This window comes from Aptenodytes patagonicus, chromosome 3 (genome assembly GCF_965638725.1).
Source record: "Aptenodytes patagonicus chromosome 3, bAptPat1.pri.cur, whole genome shotgun sequence".
Lineage (NCBI taxonomy): Eukaryota > Metazoa > Chordata > Aves > Sphenisciformes > Spheniscidae > Aptenodytes > Aptenodytes patagonicus.
Genome location: NC_134951.1, coordinates 130,026,871 through 130,039,269, shown reverse-complemented (window position 1 = coordinate 130,039,269; position 12,399 = coordinate 130,026,871). Strand labels below are relative to the sequence as shown.

Here is a 12,399-nt window from a genome sequence, read left to right as displayed (position 1 = left end):
ATTTATCTGTCCCTTTCTAAGAACTGACTTCAATATTACTTCTTAATGCCATTTCTTTGAACTTTCTTCTTCAAGAAATTTGAAAAATAAAAAGAAATGTAATTTTTACAGGCAAAAGGCTAAACGGGATGAAGTTCTCTGCCTACACAGGCAAAATAACTGCTGTAAAACAACCTGTTTCTGGCTTAACTAATAAGCAAGATAGAAGCCAGTTAAGCAAGCAGTATTTACATCTGGTTAATGCAGTGTGCACTTGTTCTTATATGTAATGCTGTTAGTTTGTTGTAAATGAAATTAATCTCATTTACATTTTGGGCAGGAAACTCACCACTTGGCCCACATCTCATGTAGTGGGTAATAGAATTAGGAGCTTTGTTGCTCCCTAGACCTGCTTTTTGAATTTCTGCTTTCTGGGATAGCTTCCACATCTGCAGAGAAAAGCATTTCATGTTATTCATTGTGTTTATCAGGACATGAAAAAACCCCTCATGCATAAAATACATTCTACTTATTAGTAGAGCAAAAGGATATATAAACACTTTTTTTTTTTTTTTTTTTTTTAAAGAGGAAAGGACAGAGGAGAGGGATAGAAGAAACTCGCTGGAAGTGCCTACTCAGCTACACTCAGTAAAATTCACCTTAGCATTTAGAATAACCAGGTATTATTTTCAAAGCCACAATCAGATATACTTAACTTTTAGATACGCTAACCCTAAATTTCTGCCTGTATGAAAAGGAAAAAAAAAAAAATCAGATGTAATCAAGGCTGACTGAACCTAGCAGAGAACTCAACTAATTTTTGCATTTTTACCTGCTACACATTGACAGAAATGTTCACATTCCATTCTGCAAAACAGAAAATTATCTTTGCATGCAACAGCTTGAACGTGCAAAATGCAGTATCTTAACTTACTATTCACTTAAAGCAAAGCATCAAGCAAACCTTTAACTGCAAGCAAATTATTGAGCCTGAACAACAAAACCTTTTTTGGCCGGCAGCCACATATTTAGTGTTTCTAATTACCATGCAAAGTCCTAACTTATCATTTTCAAAGGCAGCAGGGACCCAGGAATGAGCAAGTGCACCGTGTGTTTTAGAGTCAGCCATCTGAATGGCCGAGGAGCAGCAGCAATTGGGTCTGAAAGGAATTTCACAGATCCTTCCACCATTTGAGCACAGACCAAGAGAGACATCCATGATGCTATTGTTAAAGTGTAAAGACCAAAAAGTGGAGGAAAAATAATCCTTCTGTACATGAAAACATTTGTTTTCTTTCGCTTATAATAAACGTCGACAATTTATCTTTCAGAGACATTTAAAAAACCTCTAGCAGCATGCTTTCGCTGCTGCAGCTGAACTCAATGGAGCAAAAACAGGAGCACAAAAAGTTATTATCCTCAGAACTAAAACGCAATTCATTACAAATTTATAAAACAATACAAAATAGCGGCTCGAGCTGGACAAGGTTAGTCTAGAACTCCTATAGAGGATCTGAGACACTAGTGTTCAAAGACACTAGCACTCAGTTGTTCTGAAGCCCTCTGTGTTTAAGAGAGAAGCTGTTTTAATGCTGCCCCTCCGCAATGGAGTAAGGTAAAACACAGGCTAAAAAGGCATTAAATATCAGGCACAAATATTCATGATCAGATTTGGTTTGTGTATGAAAGCTTAGCGCTGTGAAAAGAAATGAAACAATGCAACCTGAAGTGCCCCACGGGCAGTGGCTGGAAAAAAATGTATTTTGTTGCCTTGATAGCAAGCTTTAACCTCACTCTACAGGGGTAACCTTTAAAATTTCTCTTTAGAGCTTGGCCTTGCTCACGATTACAATCAGGGTTCTGTGGCCATGCTGGAGAGTTCGTAATAAACATATCCGGAGACAACACTGGTATTTTTTGTAGCTGTGACAGTCTAAGGACCTACGAAAGACAAGGCTGGCAAACGAGATAATCACATGCCTGAAAGCTTATCCGATTTCTCGAACAACAGCAGCTGATCTAAATAGAAGATACTACCTCTAGCTACAAACCTTGTTCTGATCGTAACAAGCAGTCTCGCTGCAAGACAGGCTTGCAATCAGTTAAGAAAAATACAGATCCCGGCAGCACAGCATGAGTTTATAATAATCTTCTTAGCTCTGATAGTACTTTCCTCTACAATTCCTTAAATAACTTGCAAAATTTATTATGCACACGTCACTTCAGATAACAGCACTGTTCATCTCAAAGCTACTTCAAACACATCTATAGATTAATAGAAATGAAGCCAAATGACATGACCCAAGATCAGAACACTGATCTCACTGCATGAGAGTAAACGTGTGTGAAATTAAAGCTGTAGTTCAGATTTGGGTTTGGGGTTTTTGTTTTTAAATGGTGAGATAATTCTAGAGGGAATACAGCAATAACTAACAGCGCGCTGTGAACAACATTGAAAAGAATGAGAAATTTACTGGCCCAGTACTAATGGATGACTGCAGACGTGGTAAAGAATGGCTGCTTTACATTTTGAAACAAGAATTTTACTCTCCACAGAATGTCTTTGAAACATCCAATCTTCTCCCCTCGCTCCTTTTCCCCACCTTGAAATGTAGCTGGAGCTCTGGAAAGGGCTATCTCCGCATTTTAGTAACAATTCTCCTGTACGAAATGGAGACCTTACAGGTTAACATACGGGACGTCTGCTGCTTTTCCTTGAGGAACTGTGTATTTGCAGCACTTTCTACCCCTCCCTAGTTAAACACTAAGGAATTGAAGTTCAACGCACACAGCGGTACCGTGACGGCCACAAAACTGCTGGCAAAATAAATTCAATTGTAAAGATCAGAATATGACATTCGTTATTTTCAATATCTATGTTAAGTTTTAAGTATTTTTCTCCTCTAGATATATTTTCATTTGGGTTGTTTATAGCTCATGTAACTTTGGCCTACAATAACTGTCAGTAACTATTTTCTCTTGCAAAACAGTGCTAATGTCCAAAGCCTCATGTAAGTATAGTTTAAGTACAATACAATTTTAAACTGTTTATATTTACCATTGAGAAGTTCCAAGCAATTGCAGAGACAGTGGCATATTAAGTAATTACTTTTCAACATTTCTCTTTAGCTGGTCATCTGGGATTTAATGAGTTATTCACTTAAGCATTCCTATACTCCTGTAATTTTGCAAGCAAACTTTTTTTTTTATTTAACTGTGTTAATTTAACAGTTTTTCTGTTATTTTGTTACACATCTTGTTTTCTACTACATTAGCGTTACTTCTATTAAGAAGAAAAAATGAATTTCCACCATAATCAATTCAGGTTTTTATTACTGTACATCACAAGGAGTCTCATATAACTCTGTTATTTGACTCCTAATAAAACCATACACTTCACCACATTTGTACACCAGACGTGGAAAGACAAAGCATACAAAAGGGAAAAGGTGGAAAGGGTCATTTTTTCATTACAAGTGCTGCGCATCATGTGACTATTTATCACCTCTTCATAAGAATTGTCAGTTACGTTTAGTATTGTGAATGGTCTTTGTATTTATTAATGTTCAAATATTTTAATAAGTATGAACAATAATTCATATTTATTGTGCAAGCTAGAGGCACTGAATTATTGGGCTATAACTTGTTCCTTGTGCAAAGTGCACTTATGCCAGGACATGGCATAAATGAAAAGGGTAAGACTCTGAAATCTCACTAAATGCTTCTTTTCATTAGTATCTCATTTTTGAAAGAAGGGGGGAAAAAGTCTTTTTACTCCAAATACATAATCAATGTGTTACTGATACATCTGAAAGCATGAGCATGACTGAAAAGTACTGTCTTTGTACCAGAAAGGATGTGGTTCACTGTGCCATTTTTGGCAAGGCAGCATGCGATTGGTTTAACATGCATTCAGTAAGGTACAGGAAAAAACCAAAATATTTGTAATGCGTGACAAATAAAAATATAGCTTGTATTATAAAGACTTTTAAAGGCATGCAAAATATATACAGTGCAATTAATGTTTCATGCAAACTTTGGTGAGGTTACAATTTTACATTCAAACATGCTAGAGTACACAACTGAGCCCTATGCCATTGCTCTTAGAAAACAACCACCCACAGATCTAACATTATTTTTTCATTGTAGTGAAATTTTCTCTAAATCCAGTGGACACTGAGAACACCACCTATGTGTCATATTAAACTATATATATATATTTTTTTTAATAATACAACTTCCTTATTATACACAACCATACTCATACCACACAGTTTTATTATCCTCAGAAACCAGTAGTGGAGATTCAGCCTCACTCGTGTTTACACAGGTGGTAGGAACAAACTCACTAGTTAGAACTGACCGTGGGTCACTATGATCAGATTTCTGATTAGCAGAAGGCTGTTCTTGATTTTTGGGTACTGATCTAAACGCTGACAGATTTGCCTGATTAGTTGTTTTTGATGTAGATCTTTGAGGCAGTCCACTTATATTACTAACTAGTTCAGTGTTAAGAGATAAAAATGGCTGAGCCACAGTAAATGATCCTGTGCTATCATTACCAGATACACTGACTTTATCATTAAACACGCTTGTGCTTAGCAAAGTTCTCTCACGAAAATTTGACCTTTCCATCCTTGAAGTCTTAGGCACATCAGAGTTACATCCTAAATTACGTGGTTTAACTGTATTAGCTGCCTTGCTTTGTGGAACACAATCTACTCTGTAAGCCACACAGTGAAAAAAATTAGAGGATAACTGGTGTGCTGAGTACTCACTAGAGGTTGATGGAACGCTTCTGTCAGCGGCGGATGGTGCTGGATCAACTGATACAGGCTGCCTACTGTCCTTAGACAAAAAATCATGAATGCTTGTCCTTCGAGTAGTTCCTTCTGCCGTAGAAATCACGCTGCTTGCACGAGGTAAGGTAGCATAAGGATTGCAATCTCGTGATTGTCGCTGTGCTACAGATACTTGTATCTTGTCTTTAACTGATTTGGCCTTCCCTTGAGTGCCTGATGTAAATTTTATTGGAGAGCTAGTAAAGTAGGTATCTTCCGTTTTACGAAGGCTGGGCCTTACAAGTTGTTCTGGTTTAATGGATCGTCCATCTGAGAAATCAACTGTATTTTTCACACTTAATGATCTCACAATACCACAACCGGCAGACGGCTGTTTTCTTAGCTTTTCCTTTCCTGTCAGCTCCGCAGACTCAGATAAGCTTTTCATGACCTCATCTAAAAGATTCTCTTCACTTGTAGATTTCATCTGTCAAAAAAAGGACACATCTTATAAATTTATAAATTGTGATTTTGACATTTCGTAAGCAATCTTTGTGGACATAAATGAAGAAAGTCTAAAATTTTTTTTTTTTTTTAAATTTCTCAGACCTAAAAGTGGTATTAAACATTCATGGTACATACTCCTGAGTTTTCTGTACAGCTTACAAGCAAGTACTTTGAACGTGTCAGACAGATCACAACTATCTGAAATTAGTTCTGTAATACTGATTGACTCAACTAACCAGATGATCAAAACTTGACGTTCATCTTCTCACTTACTTGCCCTCTGCCGTCACTCATCAATACTTCCTGAGCAATTTCATATGAACTATTATTTTAACTTATACTGATCATTAAAAGCTTAAATTCTCTATACACCCAAATAATAAAGACAAAAATCTCAGGAAGTCATACAAAGCACGTAACCTTTAGTCACCCTTGGTGCCTAAATTTGGACCGGACAGCTCCCAATTTTTTCTTTTTGGAGAAAAGACTTCAGAGCCAGAAAAAAATGTTTAGGTGAATACTATTCACAGACTCAGTGGAAGAAGACTTCAGTCTTTTTCAAAATGGTAAGAGAGACAATTTGGAAAGAATTAAGCTAAGAGCATTAAGGAAAGGCTCTGGCAGAAAGTTGGAAAGAGACCTCTTGAATACCCTTCCAACCTGAATGATTCTGTGATGCTATGAAAGGGATTCTGTGATTCGTGGACAGCAGTGGACTAGACCTGAGGACTCAGGCGGTTTCTTTTATTTCTATTGCCAGAAGAGTATTGTCTAATGCTTAAAAAACAAAAATCCTTGTCAGAGAGACCAGAGGCGAGAGGTCATTTTAAGTATCTAACAAAAAGTCCAGAAACTTAGTCCAGACTCAAGTCACAGACTACCCCAATCAATTCAGCTGCGAATGTGTATCTTTCAATTTCAATTGCGTCGTTAAAAATAGATGGAGTCTGATCCTTACTCTTGATAGGCCCCAGTCACAGTAACTGGCTTGCTTTATCGTAGAGCACTTCTAGGTTTCGGACAGATCTACTCAAGAACTAGTGATGAAGAAATCAGAATACTAGCAGAGACACGGTGACCTTGGGCTTCTAACAAACTGCCACTGATTTAGAGAAACATTCTCTTTGTTTTATTCCTCTCGGATTTCAATGAGCTCCAAGGTCAGGTTTTTCCCCAGTAGAGTTAAAAAGATGAAACTGAAGCAGACAAGAGTCTCTCCTCAGGGAATGAAGTAAAGCATCTTCCTTCCTGTTGATGTAAGACAGATCTGACAACAGTTCTTACTGAAGACAAGTGCTAAACTGGAAGAAGAAGAAAAGTAAACCTACTTTGAGTTTATGGCCTTCCATTGGAACTCTGATGAGTGTACCACGCATCAGTACGCTGGACAATTTTGTGCAGCAGAGATCGACTTTCTTACCTAATTCAGTAACCCGGAAACGGTCAAGCTGCGAAATTCCAAATGATTTTGTGTGTAACACAGCAAGTACAGTTTTATCAGGATACAGTCCACACTGCTTCTTAATGCAGGCGTAACCAGTATCTCCACAAAGTTTTAAAGCAATTCTACTCACTGTAAGTCTTCTGTTAATTCTGTGCCTACATACGGGATAATACGTAGTTAGAATACTTTTAAAACTAACCTCGCTTGAGGTACTCTTGTTGCTTTCTTCTAAAAACTGTTGCAGGGTAACAACTTCACTTCCAGGAGAACCGGTTTTGATCTGTTTTCCACGACTATCCAGTGTTTCAGGCGTTCTTTGCTGGAGCACAGGACTAGACCTTGTATGACCTTTCAAATACTGAATAGGACTGCTGCTGCTGCTCGACCAAGCTTCATGTTCATGCAGCAGGCTAAATTCTCCGCTGCTGTGACTTTGCGGCCTGCTTTGATTGTTAACTGCACCTGCTTTGGAGGTAAATGGTATTAAGTATTCCATAAGAAAAATGTCTGAAAGCTGTTAAACAGTATAACCTTACTCAAATCTGGAACATTATCAGATTCAGTTAACAATAATTGTATTTAAAATACTAAACAATCCAGTTATCCTTTTTTACTCAAACCAAATATATTATTAATACGATTGCACTCCCCTGACTTACCTCTTACAGCTCTTTAAACATGACATGATAGCTTTTGAACAAAAAACTACCTTTCACTTATAATCTGGGCCTCCATCTACATACTACTATATTCCAAGAGGCTAAAGATAGGCCTCCACTCTTGTTCAGCATCACTGTGAGGCACACACTCTAATACGCTATTAACGAGTTTTACATTAAATGAAATACAAAGGACGGAATGGAAGGAAAATATTTTCTTCAACATAGTTCTTCAGCAAGAACTATTTAGGAATGCTCCTTCTCCAACAGTTTCTGCCATTACTTCTAGTTTATTACAGCTGTGACCTGAAGGAAGCGTATGGCATTAAATGCAAAATAAATTCCACACCACCAATTCTTTTTATTTTTCAGTAATTGTGAATTGCTTAAAAACTACTGATGAATAACCAAGTATTTCCTACTTCATGTTACTCCTAAGAAAAGAACTTGAGTTTGAAGAAAGATAAATTATTTACAGCAGAAATTTCTAATACTGTATAGAAACTGGGGCAAGGACTACCTCAACGAATCTTTTACAGAAGGAAGTAATCAAACAGACAGAAAATAAACTAATAAAAATCTCAAGCTAGCATTCATCTCTAAATTTCCAAGCAAAGAGAATACTGTTTAATAAATGCAAGCCATGAATATTAAATGAAGTCTTGAGTTGGCAGCGTTCTGGCTTAGTATGTACAACCGTCTCCAGCTAGAATGGCCACTGTAAGCAAAAATATATCAAGGCTCGTAATACATGAAATTTAGAGAATATTGCTAAATCCAGTAACTTTATTAATCTTTTAAATACAAAAGTTTACAGGATGGTATTACATATGCCATTTTGTCCCGTTTGTGTTGTACACTACACAGCTTTACAACAGCAGTGCACGCGTGGTAGGATACTCGGAGAAAAAAAATGGAGCAACTGCTCTACTTAAAAATAAGTGATTTTAAAGTAATCTGGGGGGAATTCTTGCTTTGTAACATCATTACTTGGGTCAGGTTTGGTTTAAAATAGTTTGTAACTTATATACTAATATCACCCTTTTAATACTTATTAAAAACATAAGTTCTACTAATACTTGTATCCTTTCCTAATTTGGGGAATGAAGGCTATAAAATGCTTAAAGAAAAACATGCTGTGGTGTGTTGTGGGAATTTTTTTGGTTGTTCTTTTTTTAACCTATATAGATGATCTTACAGAGAAAATAATGGAAACGAAGCATGTGTGTAAATTCACCTACAGCATACCTTTGACTTCATGGAGTGAAGCATTGTTATTGCTATTGCTAGTGGATGTTCTCCCACTATCAAGGCTGGCTGGTCTGGAAGCTAAATGGAAAATCAGACACCATGATGAACAAAATTTTAGCAGGTGGCACGGTACCTTTACATTCTGATCACAGAATGCTCAGAGGCAGGAATCATGCACTATTTCACAGGCTGAGCATGCCCATTGTCAACAAAGTGGTTTCTTACAGATCAGAAAGCGAAGGGATTTCCAGGCAGTCCAAGAGGACACTTTAGAAAAGGGCACTACAGGAATAGTAAGGTACAAGGGAGAGGAAAAGAGAAATAGAGTGTACATTTAGCATTGAAACTGATCGGTTAGTGGGAAACCAGGATTTTACAGATGAAAGGATGGGGCATGCAGAAAGCTGCTCGTGATTAGGTCACTTACAACAGATTTGACAAGGAACCTTGCACATTGTTGAAATGCCACGAACAGGAGGAGCAAGAGCATCTGCACAGATAATGTCCTGTACTCCTATCCAATACAAGGGAAATGCACTGTTATTATCTTCAAAAATATTTGTTGCTCGTACTAATTTTAAGTATTTATAGAAGAGTTAAAACTTCACTTCTAAATAATCTATGAGAGCTTTCACTTCATAGCTTTGCTTGAAGGAACATGTAATGGTTTTATAAAATACAGTACATGACAAATTTAGGTTTCACTGAACAATAAACATTGAAAAATCAGGCCAGATTTGGATTTGGGTTTTTTAGGATTGAAATTATAACTTCTTTTATTTTACTATTAACTCCAAATAAATTTTTAAAAGGGAAAATGTTTTGGTCCTGTTCAGATGCACTTCATAGATACTTTCTACTAGAGATATAGAACATCTATCTCATGTAGTAGTTGAGAAAGAAAAGAATAATCAGAAGAAACGATGCTATACATTCAAGAGATATGCAAATCACAGAAAACATGCTCACTTGTAACGATGCCATTCACTTGTTTTTGCAAACTTCGTTAACATTCACATAATATATCCTTAATTCATTTAATTAAAGTTCACATCTTACCATGAACTCTTGATCCTGTACTAGAGTCATCACTAATACCTTGTGGACTTACATCTTCAAAGGATGTAGTATCTACACAGAGAGACATAAAAGAAGATGTAAAATAAAACAGAATGAAAATATTATTGAAATATTTATCATCTGTAAAATATACTAAAATATTTTTCAAACCAGTCCATTTTTACTTCTGTAACATTCTGTAGGAAAAATCCTGAAATATTTTATCACTGCAGTTATTAAACCTATTCAGTATCTTAGCACTGCAACTCAATTATTCAGGTTGCTTTTTGCCAAAAAACTTAAAATATAAGTAAAACCAGTATTTATATGAAATTGCTGTTACACATAATCACATCACGGTGCAAAAAGCTTCTACCTATACCTTTATTATTTAGCAACTGCTTGGATCTGAAGCCTGTAGAAGAGTTGACAGTTGCAAAGTTGATAGCTGTAGTAGAGAAGGCCATAGCTCCCAATTCTTTCCTCCTTTTACCCGTAGATATATCATCAGGACCCTCCAGATGCTCAGAACTACCTGTCCATTGTCCTCCTGCTAGGACCATGGACTGCACCAGGTCATTCATGGCTGGGATGCAAATGAAAGCAAATGATCAGCATGGTTAATGTATTTGCTTCTGTTCTTATTTTGTATTGCAAAACGTTTGACAGTTTTCTAAGCATTAAAGCATATTGAATACTGGAAGATAGAAACACAAGATCATCCATGTTATGACATGCAATCAGCCTCAATGAATGAGAAGTGTTGTAAGTCAGAGACTTCTTTCAGCTCAGTATGGTTCTTAAAACTGATTTTATTAGGTATAATCGCCATGCTTGCGCTGCAATGGTATGTAATATGTATGTCAGAAGCTTTGATATACTGTTTGCAATGATAAAATGGAATGAATAAGGATAAAATGGGCAAAGGTGCTAATACAACATAATGTCAACAATGATACGGGATCCTTGTACAGTGCAGGTTACTGCAGGGATACTGCATTTTACATAGGAACAAATAAAAGGATCTGAAAAAGATGACATCTGATGATATTCACCTTTAAAAACTAGAGAAAATTGTCCACCCCTCATTAAAAAATAAAATAAATCAATACAACATTTTGGCAACAACAACTGATGAATACTTGAAGAGTGACAGACCACCATACAGCCTTGCACTATTTTCTACACTTTCTTTAAACAAAAAATTACAGTGATTTCTGAACAAAAGGCTTATGAAATCTGTAATTTGGAACTATTTAGGTTAACACAGTGCACTGTAAATTTATATACACATAGAGACATGTGTATATAGACAACTATGTATACAAATATACGCAATCACAACGCACTGAATATATATATGTATGTGCGTGTGCCTGTGCATGTAAATGTGTGGGTACGTGTGTGCACATGTGCACATATATAAAGTATTCAGTGCCAAGGTTAAAAAAAAAGCTCCAGCTCCTTGTATTATAGCAGGACTTGCACATTGCCAAATAGGAGGAAAAATACAGCGCAGTCCAGGGAGAGGTTAGTGAAAAATTAGTAATGGAAGCCAGTATAGCCATTTAAAAGAAGCTGAACTGTCATAAAGTCTTACACATGGAGCGACGGTAGAAGGCCTTCATTTTGTCTTTTTCCTTCGGTCTGTTCCTCAAAAAGGGCAGTCTTTTCAGTGCAACCACTTTTATGTCATAGCATGAGGAAAAACGGAAACAGGGAAATGAAAGAAAAAAAAGGGAGAAGAACAGATGGAAGTTAAATGTTGAAACTAAGGACAGAAATGAATGTCTGAGTTTAAGCTATGTATGCTATGCTAAAAACTATCATTCTCATGCTTCTGCGTGATAATGAAATATGAAAACTACACTGAAATATGAAAACTACACTATGAAAACTTTAATATACTCAGAAATGCACCGAAAATAATGATGAAGAGTGTAATACAGTTTGAAAGTTCTAACTGCCAAGGTCTTGAAAAAATAAATGTAACTTCTTTGCAGATGATTATACAAATTGACAATTACATAGTTTTTACTGTGAAAAATAGCATTTCTTGAACATAAAGAAAAATGTGAAGCAAAAAAAGCTTAAAATGAAAGCAACTCTAAGTACAACTTCTACTTTAAAATATGTTACATCATTATTTTTTCAGATTAATAACTTTTGTAATGTTTTGCCCTGCATCTCTAGTAGGACACAATCAGTCTTCATTTGTTACATTTTGTGCTCATTAATAATTTTGGTCATCTATTGTCTTGTAGAAAAATTACGTGGACCTTATGTTCAATCTGCTGTTTATGTGCAGTGACTTTAATATTTTACTGAAATAATCCACTTCAAATCTGTAATAAGAAAAATAAAAAAAAATATCAAGATTTATTGGCTGGAATGGTATACAGCAAATTTTTTAGCTGAAAAAATACCAAAGACTTAAAAAAGGGGGGGGGGGGGGGCGCGCAAAAGAAAATCCAAATGTGAGTGTTGCTGTAACATTTTGGGAGGGCTAAGAGAAAATTGAGATACATAATATCAGGAAACAGAGTTAAAATTACAAATAGTATTAAAAGATGGAGGAGGGGGAAATCACAAGTTAATCTTGTTCTTAGATTCGGCTATTCTGCATTAGTAACCGATTACTGGCAGACACCTGTATTTTGAAGCACCAGATAAATGCGTCAGCTGACTGCCAAACATACAGGAGCCACATGCAAACAAC

The 12,399-nt window shown here is 36.2% G+C and overlaps 1 protein-coding gene across 6 annotated transcripts in view; it reads right to left on the bottom strand.

Annotated features, from left to right (window-relative positions):
- Nucleotides 1–12,399, bottom strand: part of CCDC88A (coiled-coil and HOOK domain protein 88A) — an 80,629-nt gene that overhangs the window by 2,394 nt on the left and 65,836 nt on the right. For 2 of the 6 annotated variants that reach the window (XM_076335187.1, XM_076335188.1), the window contains 7 exons: nt 11,281–11,364; nt 10,063–10,266; nt 9,681–9,752; nt 8,619–8,699; nt 6,911–7,176; nt 4,758–5,247; nt 329–428 (listed from right to left, as the gene is read on the bottom strand). In XM_076335187.1, coding sequence (XP_076191302.1) covers nt 364–428; nt 4,758–5,247; nt 6,911–7,176; nt 8,619–8,699; nt 9,681–9,752; nt 10,063–10,266; nt 11,281–11,364 — 1,262 coding nt within the window. In that variant the 3' untranslated portion in view covers nt 329–363. Of the gene's footprint in view, nt 1–328; nt 429–4,208; nt 5,248–6,910; nt 7,177–8,618; nt 8,700–8,846; nt 8,904–9,048; nt 9,136–9,680; nt 9,753–10,062; nt 10,267–11,280; nt 11,365–12,399 lie in introns of those variants that run through there. The other 4 variants (XM_076335186.1, XM_076335184.1, XM_076335185.1 and 1 more) reach the window with 4 other exon arrangements.